Source organism: Orbicella franksi, chromosome 1 (assembly GCF_964199315.1).
Source record: "Orbicella franksi chromosome 1, jaOrbFran1.1, whole genome shotgun sequence".
NCBI classification, from domain to species: Eukaryota; Metazoa; Cnidaria; class Anthozoa; order Scleractinia; family Merulinidae; genus Orbicella; species Orbicella franksi.
In genome coordinates, this window is record NC_138145.1 from 37,481,972 (window position 1) to 37,496,155 (window position 14,184).

At 37.0% G+C, this 14,184-nt stretch overlaps 2 protein-coding genes across 2 annotated transcripts in view; one reads left to right on the plus strand and one right to left on the minus strand.

The window, feature by feature from the left end:
- LOC145461481 (uncharacterized) overlaps positions 1–14,184 on the plus strand; it is a 479,224-nt gene that overhangs the window by 146,429 nt on the left and 318,611 nt on the right.
- Positions 527–1,543, minus strand: LOC145464219 (adenosine receptor A3-like). Its single transcript, XM_081448040.1, has one exon. It carries the CDS (start codon positions 1,541–1,543, stop codon positions 527–529), a length of 1,017 nt encoding a protein of 338 aa, XP_081304166.1.

A 14,184-nucleotide genomic window follows, 5' to 3' on the forward strand; every position in this document is an offset into this window, starting at 1 on the left:
AATTTCTATTGCAGAGTTTTAAACTATCACTGAAAAGAGAGCACTGAGAGCATAGCTAGTGTTTGGAAAAGATAATATGTGCTCTCAAGAACGCTGCGTGCTTGGAACATATTGAAACGCCATCAAATTACTCCTTTCAATTGTTGGGGTATATTCATTGATGTTTTTCTCACTTAACTTTCTCCCTTTTTTTCTGCTCTCAAAAAGCGTTAAGTGGATGGTTCAAATGTAAACGTTTCTGAAAGGAGATAATTTAAGGAATTATGGGGTTTATTGAAGGTCTTCCTGCTCCTAAACGAATACCGGGACCCTCCTTTTTTACTTCAAAATTTAAATGCTCTTGAAATAAGCAGCCAACAGGTAAAGTTTGAAAGAAAATTTATTGCGAGTTCTATTTCAATGGAATTACCTTAAGAGACAAAATATGCGTGTAAACAAATTTATGTAGAATGCTTCCCTGATCACGGAAAACATGTTTCGCTTTACAATTCAAGATCGTCTAATCTACAACATCAACTCAGAGTTTCTAAACTTTGGTATCCAGAACTTCTTGATTAAATTTCAGCTGTAGGAGACTGTTGTCTGTTCGTAAAGTTCTGAGTTCTGTCCCCGGAATCTTGCTACTTCTTCTATTAATATTTAGCATGTTTGGCGCCGCTGGTTTTCTTAAACAGCACAAAACCAGGGCTTTTCTAAACTCAGGTATTCTTAATGCGTACACAACTGGATTTGCAAACGAATTGGAGTAATTTATAACGTTCACCAGGTCATAAAATTTCCACGGTATTTGGACATCAAAGACATAGATTAAACAGTTGAAAATAACTAAAGGGATCCAGGACAGTAAAGCAAGAATAGACACAAATAGCAAGGTCTTTGTTAAGCGTTTGTTTCGCGAGTCTCTGTTTTGCTGGTGTGGAGCGATATTTCCACGTCGAAACTTTCTCCAAATGCCGATGTTACAGCCACATATGATGAATGTCATAATCAAGACGTATGGCATCCAAGAATACATAGAACGTTTAAATGAAAACAAGAAATTTGTTGCACTGACGAGGGCGGCGATAAGGAGAGTCAGTGCCCACACAGCAAAAATAATAATACGGTATGTTCGCATCGACAGTGTTCGGTGCTTAAATGGCCTGTAAATGGCATAAAATCTCTCGCCCGATATGAAAGCTGCAGAAATTAACGACAACGTTGAGAAAAAGATATCAACGATCGTGTAGAAAATTGACAAAGACATCGGCAAACCACCTTTCCAAAGTTCAAACCTGCTCCCAACAATGTAAATGTAGAAAGGTAGCGACAGGACTCCTAACATCAGGTCAGCAAACGCCATATTGATGACTAGAAACAAACTTCTCTTACGAAAGCTCCTGTTTACTGCAAACAGAACAATGGTGAGCAAGTTTCCTACAGCAATAAATACAAATATCAAAATAAATGCGGTGCACAATGCGATGCCTTCTGCCATGGAAGGAACAATCATTGATGAAGCAGTCGCGTTCTCTGAGCTATTGCTAGCTGCTTCTGTTCTCATCATATTTTGGTTTCACTGAACAATTGAAATGTCGATTAAACTTTGCCGATAATAACGTATCGTTACTTGATGGGAAAAATAAGAGTTCTGTAAACCGCAATATATGAGAAAGAGGAGCGAGTGACAGATCATGACCAAATTTGTAGTTTTTGGACCGCTTTAAGACCAATCATCGTGGACTAATCTTTCACATGACATGTCTCAGTTGACTTTACACTGACGCAACTTGTCAAGACTTTATAGACACCCATGTGCAACTTAGTACGTCTACGAGCGTGTTATGACTGCAATGTTTACCGGCTTCAACACGGACCTAAGGTTGACACTTCGGCCTTTCTGCGAAAAGAAAACGACACAGGGACTTCAAGATAGGTCCTCAATACGTGCATGTTGGGCTTGATAGTTATTCCAAATGTTATTGATCGCTTGTTAGAATTGTATTATTTCGCTCGCTAATAATGAACGTAGATTGTAACGCAGCCAGATAAACGTGACAGGAACAAAGAATCAGCAACGGCAGGGTGCTTTTCTGTACATGACTTCAAATTGCGCCCATGAAATAAAAGCCTTACTTATTTCCCCACTTCATCATTTTAACTTTTTTGCGACAAACGTCATTATGAAAAGCCTAAAACGCTTAAGATCGGTTGTTTTGTTTTTTCGTTCCAAAAATAAAACAAAACAAAAGAGTGGCCGTGTTAGTTTGAAAGACGCGAAAGAAAAATATTTTTCAGAAAAGTTTTGCAATGACTGCCATAAATCGTGACTAAGTTGCGTCATCCATCGCGAAGCTTATGTCATATTCCTCAAATTTGACGAGTCAGTGATCAACACAGGAGCATCTGTTGTTTTTTTTTTTTTTCCCTTGCTTTTAAGTAAAGGTTTCAAATGATGGTTGGGATGTTTTGCTTCTTTTTATTTCCTTAAAATAGTGAATGAGTAAGCTTGTTATTCATATACTCCATAGTGGTTTTACCGAAAAGTTTGTAAAGAACTGACGGTTATCTCAAACGTGTGTAAATAGTTCCCTTCAATAAAACTGTATAATTAATTTCCCAAAACATTAAACAGGAAGCTGATTGTAAAAAAGAATTCGCAGCATCGACCGATCGATCGATAGAGGTTAATTTTAACTTAACTAATTGTAAGGTAATTTAATCGGAACAAAAGTGTGGGTTTTGTAGGGAAAGTGAAAATTAACAGCGCTAAAATATTAAAAAAAGATTACAAAATAAAACTAATTACAACTTTGAGAACGTTTGTTATGTGAAAGCAAGGTGTAAGTACTGTGTTCTGGGATGCCTTGAATTTTCAAACGTGTCGAGGAAACAGCTAATACCCAAAGCCGAAGGAGTTAACAATGTTTGACGGCATCAATTGACATGTAGTCACCTTTTTCCTTAATATACGCCAATCATTAAAGATAAACTTAGAAATGACGGACGAATTCCTCTTAAGAAAAGCTTATATTGTGGCTTATATCTTGTATTTGTACTTTTGAAGCCACAGTTATTAACAGGTCACTGAGCCTGCCTGGCTAAACGTGCTAATATATTTTGTGGAAGTCGTCCGTATCTTTGACATTTTTATCGCCTTGTTATTTTGTGCTCACTGCAAATAACAATCTGCTAAGCGGAATTTTTGACCCAAGGCGATTGAAAGAAAAACCGAATTAAGGCGGCAACACGAATGGACATTTCACGTTGTAAAATTTACTAATCATCCTTGTGATAACCAGGAAATTTAGTGAAAAGCTAATTTTAGGTGACAGCAGCTTTGTAAACTGTTTTTGTTATTCTGAATTTGGGTTGCTTACGCTAGTGGCCATAAAATTATAAAATTAGTTATTTCAAAGATTAAACAGGCAGCTTATAATTAAAAAGATCGCGAAGCATCGATGGATCGATCGAGGAAATTTATGCTGAGGAAACTTGGAGAATCAAGAAAAGTCTGCTCTACTAGTTACAAAAGAGAAAGCGAACGATCCTTTATTAAAACAATAGCTTGTGCAGCTTGAAGCTCTGTTGATCACTAATTCCAATTCAGATCTATATGTACAATGCAAAATTATAATGAGGTTACTGCAACCATATTGGAGATCCATTGGAAAGTTTACACGAGAATTCTAAACAAAATTTAAAACGCTAAAATGTTCAAAATTTAAAAAATTATCCATAAAAATAGTTTGAGAAGGTTAATTTTGACAGAAAGCAAGGTATAAGTGCTGCATCGTGACGAGGAAACAGCTCATGCGCGAAACCATGGCCGTTTACGTAACAACGTCTGACGGCACCAAGTGGCATATTGTCAACTTTTTCCTTGATGTACGCGAGTTATTAAAGGTTAACCAATCAAAAGTCCGCAGCTATTATGTAGTGTTCTTGCTAGACTGAATTTAAATTTCTTCAAATGCCTAGAAACTATTTGCTTTTAAAACTGACTATGAAATAAATTTTTGCAAAAAAAATGCAATGGAAGTCCTCAATCAAAATAGCACTCATTCCTGAGTACTAAATTATCCTGACTTTCATATCCTTTTGCAAGAATTTAAAATTCACAATGAGCTTGGTCGAAAACAGAATAATCAACAAATTAGTGCTCGGCTACCGTAAAAAACGCTAGTATATTTGTTTAAATTTACGTGGAAATATCACAGAACTGTATTTTGAGACAGGTTCTTACTTAAATTCTGGGGATATTGTGAATTTTCATCTGCATTTTCGTGATTGTTAAATGTCTCATTTCATTTTAGTTTATCAGTCAATTATTCTTTGAGTTAAAAGGGAAGGAAGAATAGCCCAATCAACAGTTGGGTGAGACATTGATAATTTAATAGATGTAGTTGCTCGGTTTGCATGGATTTTGACTTTTTATTGTTTATAGAGTTCTTCAGCAATCCATTGACATTAGGGGTACGTCATCAATATATAAATGAATATGAATATTGCATCAATATTGCATCAATATTTACTTTTTATGGCTCATGGAGTTCTTCAGCAATCCACTGACAGTAGGAGTCCTCGACATTTTTCTTTTTCAAAAATATATGTATAAAGTGATTTACATGTGCAGAGCGATTTAAAAGCGAAAACAGCAGATATATCCACCAGACCTACTGTAGCTTTTTAATTTTGCTGCGTTCGTGAATTGCCATCTGTCACAAACTAATCATCGATATTTAGTCTCTGGCGGCGCACGTAATTAAAAATTTTAATTTAAAAAGGAAATGTTTGCCGTTTTAACTTTACAAAAGAATAAGGAACAGGATCATATTTACTCAATGCCTTGTTTGATCTTGAATTTGAAAAAGTATTTACCTTTAAGGAACTATACCTTACAGCTTAATTCTCTATTAACTGGAGTTTATAAGTCAAGGTTATAAGTCTTTCCGACTGGGAAAGTAAACTTAGAGATTTGAAGTTGGTTTTAGCATGCCACTTGGAGTTAGATTGGCAATTGAGTGCACATTGTTAGCGGCCCAGTGTTAATGAAGTGATAAAGATGCGGCATCTGTTTTCGTTGTCCATTTTATGGCCCACAAATTTGAATAATGACCATCAAATAACCATTGGCGCTCTTTTTGTCTTAAATTTCAGTTTCGGTAAAACAAATGGACTTGGAATGAAACTTCAATGTTACACAGTGTGCTGAACTTGTTCTTGAACTAGTAATTGTCCTTTTAGCGACCTAGGAACACTCTCTTAGCCTCACTAGCCAAGCGAAAAAAAAAAAAAAAAACCAAAATATATAGAATACATTTAGGTCGTGTTCTATTGGAATCAACCGTTTCTGCCTGTTGGGTCTTTTCGTGTTCTATCGGGGGAAGACTGTTTTCTGTTGCTTTGCTTGATCAAGGCTTTTTTAACCGGCCTCAAACCTGCGGGAGACAGTTTAAAAAGCATGATTGTAGCTCGCGTGAGGACTATTGCAAGAAGTTACCGCGTTTCAACCGCAAATGGTTAGAAAAGTACATTATTTTCAATCGAAGGACAAAACTTAGAAAGATGCATGAGATTTTGTAAAAAGTGAAATGGTTTTGGAAGCGGGATGACCAGCACAGTTTAAAAGTCCGCACGTGACGAGTGTGGACAAAAACATTAAGTTCTCTTTTCACTTAATTTCTTCTGGGAGTTTCATGCTTCAACGGTCATAAATTAGTCACCAAACTTCAACTCAGACCTCTACAAATGTATATTTAAAGAAAACTCAGTACACTTCTTCAAGGAATACGGTTCCTATTACAGATGTAGAAACGGACACACATCTTTTGATAGTTCGTGCTTATTTATCATAATGTATCCACAGGTGCTGCTAATTCTCTTTCTTAACTGTATATTTTGATCAACTACAAAATTATGTTCACCTAGTATTAAGGCGAATTAAAAAATCGTTGGCCAAGCCCAAAAATTTTCTAAGGGATCCTTGTTAATTTTGAGGTTTATTTTAATTCCCAGCTATTATCGTAACAAGATATTGCATGAAGATAATTAATTACCTCTTGTATTTTGTGCTGTGTTTATAGGGAGTACATTAATGCTGTACTAATAAAGTTGATATCCAAAGTTTCACTTATTCAACCTTTTGTTGAGTTCACTGACGATACACAATATTTTTAACATTGCATACCGTAGAATCAAATATTAGTATGATTTATTAACAATGTTCAAAACAATGTTTTGTTATGAAATGTTAGAAAGTAAAACCTGCAGTATCAACCTAGACGTTGTATTGTCTCGTTTCACTACAGTTTGGTATCCATCACTTCCTGTTCAAACGCCAGTTGTAGTGGACCGGGCTCTATTCTTATTTTCCTGTGTCTTTTAGTTGCTGTAATGATCGGCGCCGCTGACCTTTTAGAGCAGCACAAAACCAGGGCTTCTGTGAACTCAGGAATCCTTAACGCGTACAAAACTGGATTCACAAAGGAGCTCGATATATTCAAAACTACCACCGGGTAATACCAAAGGCTAGGTATCTGGACATGATAGACTAAATTTAGATTGATCGAAATGATTAAAGGGAGCCACGACAACAAAGCAAGAGTAGATACAAACATCAAAGTCTTTGTTAAGCGTTTGCTTTGCGAGGCTCTGCGTGGTTGCTGTGTTGCGACCCCTCCATGTTGAAACTTTCTCCAAATGCCGATGTTACAACCACATATGATGAATATAACAATCAGGGCGTATACCATCCAAGGATATATAGCGTGTTTGCTTGAAATAAAGAGCTTCAATGCAGGGAAGATGGCGCCAAAAACCAGAGAAAGTACCCAGATCAAACAAATAACAATGCGGTATGCTCGTAATGATAGTCTTCGATACTTGCGTGGCCAATAAGTGGCGTAAAATCTCTCGCAAGATATGAAAGCTGCTGAAGTTAAGGAGGCCTGCGAGAAAAAGGTATAAACGATTCGGCGCAAAGCTGTAAAATACATCGGCAATCCGGCAGACCAAAACTGATATTCAAACCCGACAACGTAAACGAACATGGGTGGAACCAAAGTTCCTAGCATCAGGTCAGCAAACGCCATATTGATGACTAGGAACAAGCTTCTCTTACGAAGGCTCTTGTCTATTGCAAACAGAACAATGGTGAGCAAGTTTCCTACAACAATAAATATAAATGTCAAAATAAATGCGGCGCACAATGCGATGCCTTCTGCCTTGGAAGGAACAATTATTGATAAACCAGTGGCGTTCTCTGAACTATTCGTAGCTGCTTCTGTTCTCATCATATTTTAGTTTCACTGAACGATTGAAACGTCGATTAAACTTTGCCGATAATAACGTATCGTTACTTGATGGGAAAAATAGGAGTTCTGTAAACCGCAATGTATGAGAAAGAGGAGCGAGTGACAGATCATGACCAAATTTGTAGTTTTTTTTACCGTTTTAAGACCAATCATCGTGGGCTAATCTTTCACATGACATGTCTCAGTTGACTTTACACTGACGCAACTTGTCAAGACTTAATAAACACCCATGTGCAACTTAATGCGTCTGCGAGCGTGTTATGACTGCAATGTTTACCGGCTTCAACACGGACATGAGGTTGACACTACGGTCTTTCTGCGAAAAGAAAACGACACAGGGACTTCAAGATAGGTCCTCAATTCGTGAATGTTGGGCTTGATAGTTATTCCAGATATTATTAATCGCTTGTTAGAATTGTGTTATTTCGGTCGCTAATAATGAGCGTAGATCGTAACGCAACCAGATAAACGTGACAGGAACAAAGAATCAGCAACGGCAGGGTTCTTTTCTGTACGTGATTGCAAATTGCGCCCATGAAATAAAAGCCTTACTTATTTCCCCACTTCATCATTTTATCATCATTTTAATCGTTTTTTTTTTTGCGACAAACGTCATTATGAAAAGCTTAAAACGCTTAAGATCGGTTGTTCTGTTTTTTCGTTCCAAAAATAAAACAAAACAAAAGAGTGGCCGTGTTAGTTTGAAAGACGGGAAAGAAAAATTTTTCAGAAAAGTTTTGTAATGATTGCCATAAATCGTGACTAAGTTGCGTCATCCATCGCGAAGCTTATGTCATGTTCCTCAAATTTGACAAGTTGATCAACACAGAAACATCTGCTGTTTTTTTTTTTCAAATGATGGTTGGGATGTTTTGCTTCATTTTATTTCCCTAAAACAGTGAATGAGTAAGCTTGTTATTCATATACTCCATGGTGGTTTTACGGAAAAGTTTGTAAAGAACTGACGGTTATCTCGAACGTGTGTAAATAGTTCCCTTTAATAAAACTGTATAATTAATTTCCCAAAACATTAAACAGGAAGTTGAGTGTAAAAGAGACCTCGCAGCATTGACCAATCGATCGATAGAGGTTACGAGTTTTGTAGTGAAAGTGAAAATTAACAGCGCTATAGCTAAAATATTTCGAGCGTGAACTTTGCATACCTGGCTGGCTTTCAAGCAATATAATTCGTGGACCGACCCTTTCCGAAAACGATCGACATCTCTGTAAGTGAGATGAACGTATAAGGCGCGATTCTTGCTAAAACGTTCTTCGCAAAACACCGCAGTCTGTCACGAAGAGCGAGCAATGTCGCGTTTCTCGTCCCCAGTTTCCACGGTCTACGCATGGAACGCCTGGGACCATGACTCCCTTTTGGCGACCAAAACGCTTGGATTTTATGACTCGGGGTTTCCTACCGACGCCCGAGTAATAATTAATTACAACTTTGAGAACGTTTGTTATGTGAAAGCAAGGTGTAAGTGCTGTATCGTGCGATGCCTTCAATTTTCAAACTTGTCGAGGAAACAGCTAATACCCAAAGCCGAAGGAGTTAACAATGTTTGACGGCATCAATTGACATGTAGTCACCTTTTTCCTTAATATACGCCAATCATTAAAGATAAACTTGGAAAGAAATTTCAATGTTACACAGTGTGATGAACTTGTTCTTGAGCTAGTAATTGTCCTTTTAGCGACTTAGGAACACGCTCCTAGCCTCTCTAGCCAAGCGAAAAAAAAAAAAAACGCAAAATATATACAATACATTTAGGTCGTGTTCTATTGGGTTCAACCGTTTCTGGTTGGTGGGTTTTTTCGTCTTCTATTTGGGGAAAACCGTTTTTGACTGGTTTGGTTGCTCAAGGCTTTTTGAACCGGCTTCAAACCAGGTTGAAACAGTTCAAAAAGCATTTTCGTGATTATACCACGTGATTGTAGCTCGCGTGAGGACTGTTTCCAGGAGTTACCGCGTTTCAACCATAAATGGTTAGGAAAGTGATCTATTGAGAAACGTCACACGTATCAACCCAAACTACACCGGTTCCAGTCGAAACGGTTGATCCCAGTAGAACACGACCTTATATTATACTAAGTATAAGGTAATGTGGCATGGTAATAAAATCTGAGTTATGTTGGGAAAGGAATCCTTTCATTTTGTATTAAGTATATTAGTCAGTAGTTTCACTAGCAACCTTCGTGGCTTCCTTTGGTGTTGATATATGGAATCCCAAGAATGTGGGTTCCTACTCCACTGATGAAAAATCTCGTGATCAGTGGGTAAAATGAAAAAAGAAATGTATGCAAGGGTGGGAATGCCTATGGATGTAAATGAAATAGACAAAAGATTAACGTTTAGGTTAGTGGTAAAATCGAGGGAGCGACCTCTGAAACACAGCACACTCCAGCTGAATTGTGGTGAAGAAATGAAATAGTTAGAGGAAAAAAAATGTTAAATCAAAGCAACCATGAGCATATGAAATAGTAAGGAAAGGGGTAAAAATGTTCAGTACCTTAAGTTTAAGTTATTGATATGGAAGGGAAGTTAGGTAGTGGTGGTGGGGAAGACGTTTGGTGGTTTCGTGGAAAGGTACTTCAAGGTTTGGAAGGGTTGGTTTAATTTCTGAAGTTAAGTGTGTTGGTGGGGTTAGGGGGAGGGGGGTGTAGGCGGAAATTATTCAAAAATAAGATGTAAAGGTTAGTTGCTAAATCTTGCACTAACGTTGAGGGACCAACAAACTGCAATGCAGCCACGTCAACCACAAGGTAGAACAAAAAAAATATTAATTAATTAAAATTAGATAAAATAAAGTAAGTAAATAAATAAAATATACTGATAGGAAATAAATTAATAGAAAACAAAACATTTGCAGAATTAAGAAAAATTGAGTGAAAGATAGCGCAATAAATGCTGAAGGTTTGATGAAGGGTCTGGTTGAAATACTTTAGGGGTTTGCATGAGTCCTTGGGGTGGGGTAATAAATCGCTATGAGGGTAAGGGTAGGAGAATTTTTCTCTACATGGAAAACAGCAATTTAAGGGGTAATTATGGTGGTTGTTGTGTTATGGTTATTTTTATTTAACGGGGTTCGCTATATAGGTTTGTTTTATTTGCGTATGAAGGGTGTGAATATGTAAAATAGGGTATTATAGTCTGGGTAGTGGGCGTATATTATGTCAAAATAGCTGGAGAGGGTGAGTTTCGTGTATGAGGGACAGCTTATTTGGTCAGTTAGTTGTTATTATTATCGTTCTTGTCCATCAGCATAATGAAAAAGCATAGTTACCAGTGCTGTGCAAAATTTAATATGACTGATGCAGATTGCAGTAAACAAGACTGTTCCATGTATACAAATTTATAAACGATTATTGGTTGATTGAATCTCTTTTTTCTCCATTCAGATATAGCCATTGACCGTGGTGAATGTCAAAATAGAACCAGATGTTGGCTTTAGAAGTGAAGTTTAGCACAATGAAGTCAATTTGCCTCGTTCTCTTTTCTCCTTTGAAATGTGAAGCCCAATGTTGAGAGGTCAGGACCCATTTTGCTATTAATTCTGTTGGACAGCCATTGCCGATGAAAAATAACATAAGTTGGAAAGAGTCATTGTCTTTTGTTGGTTTCTTCCAGAAAAGTTGCTGAATGTGGGTGGACCAGGTTAGGATGGGGTAGAAGACGTCTCCATTAAGTGAGTGGAAAAGTTGCAGGCGTTCATTAGTAATATGTTGTCTTGATTGTTGCCATATGCGGTTGTTAAAAAACTGTTAAGTTGGGATGTGGTCTAGTTCCATGAGAGGTTAAGTTGTTGTAGCTGTACAAAAGGTAAAAGGGTATTAACAGGCAGGGTAAGAAAACTCTAGCCAAGGGTTAATTTTGCTTGAAGGTCGTGGTAAAAATTTTCTTGATGTCAGGCATCTTCTTATGATTAGTTTTAGGTCTGAAGGTTGGTCGGAAAATTTTCCGTTTAGTTGGGACAAAAATGTATCTTGGGTTAGGTTAAGGGTTGGGAGCAGGGTAAATCGATTTCTTAGGGTTATTTTCAGGTAAGGTCTAAGAGAAAATCCTCTTTGGGGTTAGTTTAGGGCCAAAGGGTTGGGTAGAAAATTCCCTTGGGATAAGTTTAAAATTTAGAGGAATTGTAAGAGATAAAGCAAAAATTTTCCTTGGGACTATATAGTACAAGCTTAGAAAGTTGGGTGGGATGGTGCGAAGGGGGTGGGAAAATAATAAAGGAGGTATCTGGAGTGGGGAAAAAATATTGGGGTTCGGGTTACCTCGTTTAGGGGTCAGGAAATAGTTTATAAGGGAAAATATTCTAGAAGGGAAAAGGGTGGAGATAGAAAGGAAACAATGTCATTTATATTTTAGTTCTTAAATGGTGTTTGCAGGAAATGTGATGATATTTGCTTGGGCATATAAATAGAAGGGAACTATTTTTCATTTCAATTTTCGTTCTTAAAGGGACACAGTCAGCTTTGGGACCGCGCTTACCTGGACACTAGTTTTCTCACTTTCAAAAAAGTTCATCTCAACCTGAAATCAAAGTACATCCGCTTTAATCTTCACAGTGTTTTGCTTGATTGTCAATCGTTTACTGAATAGCCTGTTTTTGAGTGTGCTTTTGCTCATTCTATGATGCTATTTTTATCACATTTGGCTAAAAACAGTATGGATCGCGTCTCTGTGATATGCAAATTAGCTATGAAATAACATCTAATGCGCATGTGCTCCAGCTGACTGTGTCCCTTTAAATGTAAGCTATAGTAAATGTAATAATATTTGCCTGGGAATATATTGAAAAAGAGGACAAGGTAAAATCCGGTTTATGGTTAGGTTATTGATAAGGGTTGAGGGTGGCGAAGGAGTTGGTTGTCTGTCTTGGGGATCTGGGACCGGTTTCAAAAGTAAATATTGTAGAGTAGGAATATAAAAATATTAAAATCTTTTTTGCATTAGAGGTTTAAAATGGGGAATAAGAATAGGGGTATATAATTCTTATACATATTAATATGAGCCAATTGTATTATTTTTTATTAAAGGAGTTGGATTGAGGAGTACAGGTCGAGGAAACGAAGTATCGACAAAAGGTTCAAGACTGATAGAGATGGAGAGAAATGGAAACCATCCGGCCGGGCAAAGGAAAGAAGGATGCATCGGCACCAAGGCTCCTAACGGTTGTGGGTCGTCAGGGGCAAAGCACAACCTTGTAAAAAAGAAACGCTGATGCAACGGAGATTACGGAAGAATAATGAGAGAAAAATGTATGAAAAGAAAAACTGATAATAAAACTGGGCGTATGAGAAAATGGATCTTAGAAAAGTATGCTGTATCAGCGATGGAATAATAAAAAGGAGCTGGAGAAGGGACGAAAAAACAAAATAACAATTTGGGGGAATGTGTGTTACGAAAAATAAATAGGAAAGAAGTTTAAAACTTATTAGTGGGAAAAAAGGATAAACAAAAAATACCTTGTGTGGAATGTAGTTTCCTTCATCTTACTACTTTCAAATATTCTAACGAAACTTTGACGAAAAAAAAAATGTTTTTTTCGCAAGTCGCTAAGTGGTTTGCGAGGCGTAAAAAGTTTTTCACAAGATCACGGCATCATTGCGTGATCTGTATGACGTAATGTAAGACCCTATAGTAATAGTGGTCAGCGGCAGTCATTTCGAGTGAATTGTTGAACGAAGTGAAGAAAGGCGAGTGTGGAGGGTTTTATTGAAGCTAGAATTTGAAGAAAAACTCGAAGAAAGGCTCTAACGTGGCGAGACGGAGGAATTGATATCCAGGTGGAAATCGGTGTATGATGGATGGAGTCAGTTGGTATTACAAGTGGGATTGTTCGTTCTATTTTTGATACTCGTCGAAGGTCAGGTGAATGATGATGGCGCGTACGAAAATGTTGTGAGAGGTAGGTGAGTAGGTCTGGTGAAGTACCATTAAGTAAGATATGATCCACTCAGATAATAAACGAAAGTTTCTTTGAACGCGAGTTAGATATTAAAAAACAATCCTTTGACTGATCCAAACTGGCTAGGTAAAGAAATTTATGTCCCGGGAAATTTAAAGAAATAGGATTTTGATGTGTAAGGTGGCGGCATGAAAAAAACAAAACAAAACAAAACAAAACAAAACAAAACAAGAAACTGACATGCATAAGGTTTAAAAATATACTTTTAATTCTATGTACAAGTGATATGCTGACTACAAGTAGAAATAAAGTTATATAAATATATAAGAAATGGTTTTTAAAATAAGATTTTTCATCTTAACATGTAAGAGGAACATTGTTCCTCTTGCAAGTATTCTTTCGTTTAAATAAAGATCTTTTTTCATAAATTAAGAGTTACAACCTTATGTGATCTCTTTAGTTTTTCTTGTTTAAAAATAAGTTGTATGTTAAAACTTACGTGATCTCTGTAAACTTTTCCTTACTTGAGAAATTATACAATTAAAATATACATAAGGAGGATAGCTTTTCAGTATAGCATACAAAAAAGTTTTGTTTCTAAATCAAATTTCACTATATTTGATAATTTTTGAATGAAATGAAATTTTTCCCCACTTTCTTTATCCTAAAATATTGAAGTCTATGTTTCTCTGCTTGGTAATTTTTGATTTTGGTCTTCGGACAAGCGCGCAATAATTTTTTTTCCTGTTTCGAAGTCGGCTAATTCGAATCAAAAATGTGCGACATTCCGCGGGCGGTCAAAATATGCAAATTAGGACCGTGACGTCATAAGGTGTGTAAAACCTTCCAGCCATCACAGCAACTGAGAGAAACAAGCGAAAGAATGCCGGGAAGTTTTGCAAGCGCGAGAATGGGAAGTTTTGTGTTAACGGAGGGCCCTGTTTGGTGAGCTTTAAAAACACCACTTACACGGAAGGCAT

Bases quoted from the DNA above. Each gene is read 5' to 3' on its own strand.
- LOC145464219 (XM_081448040.1), bottom strand. From the start codon at position 1,543: ATGAGAACAGAAGCAGCTAGCAATAGCTCAGAGAACGCGACTGCTTCA.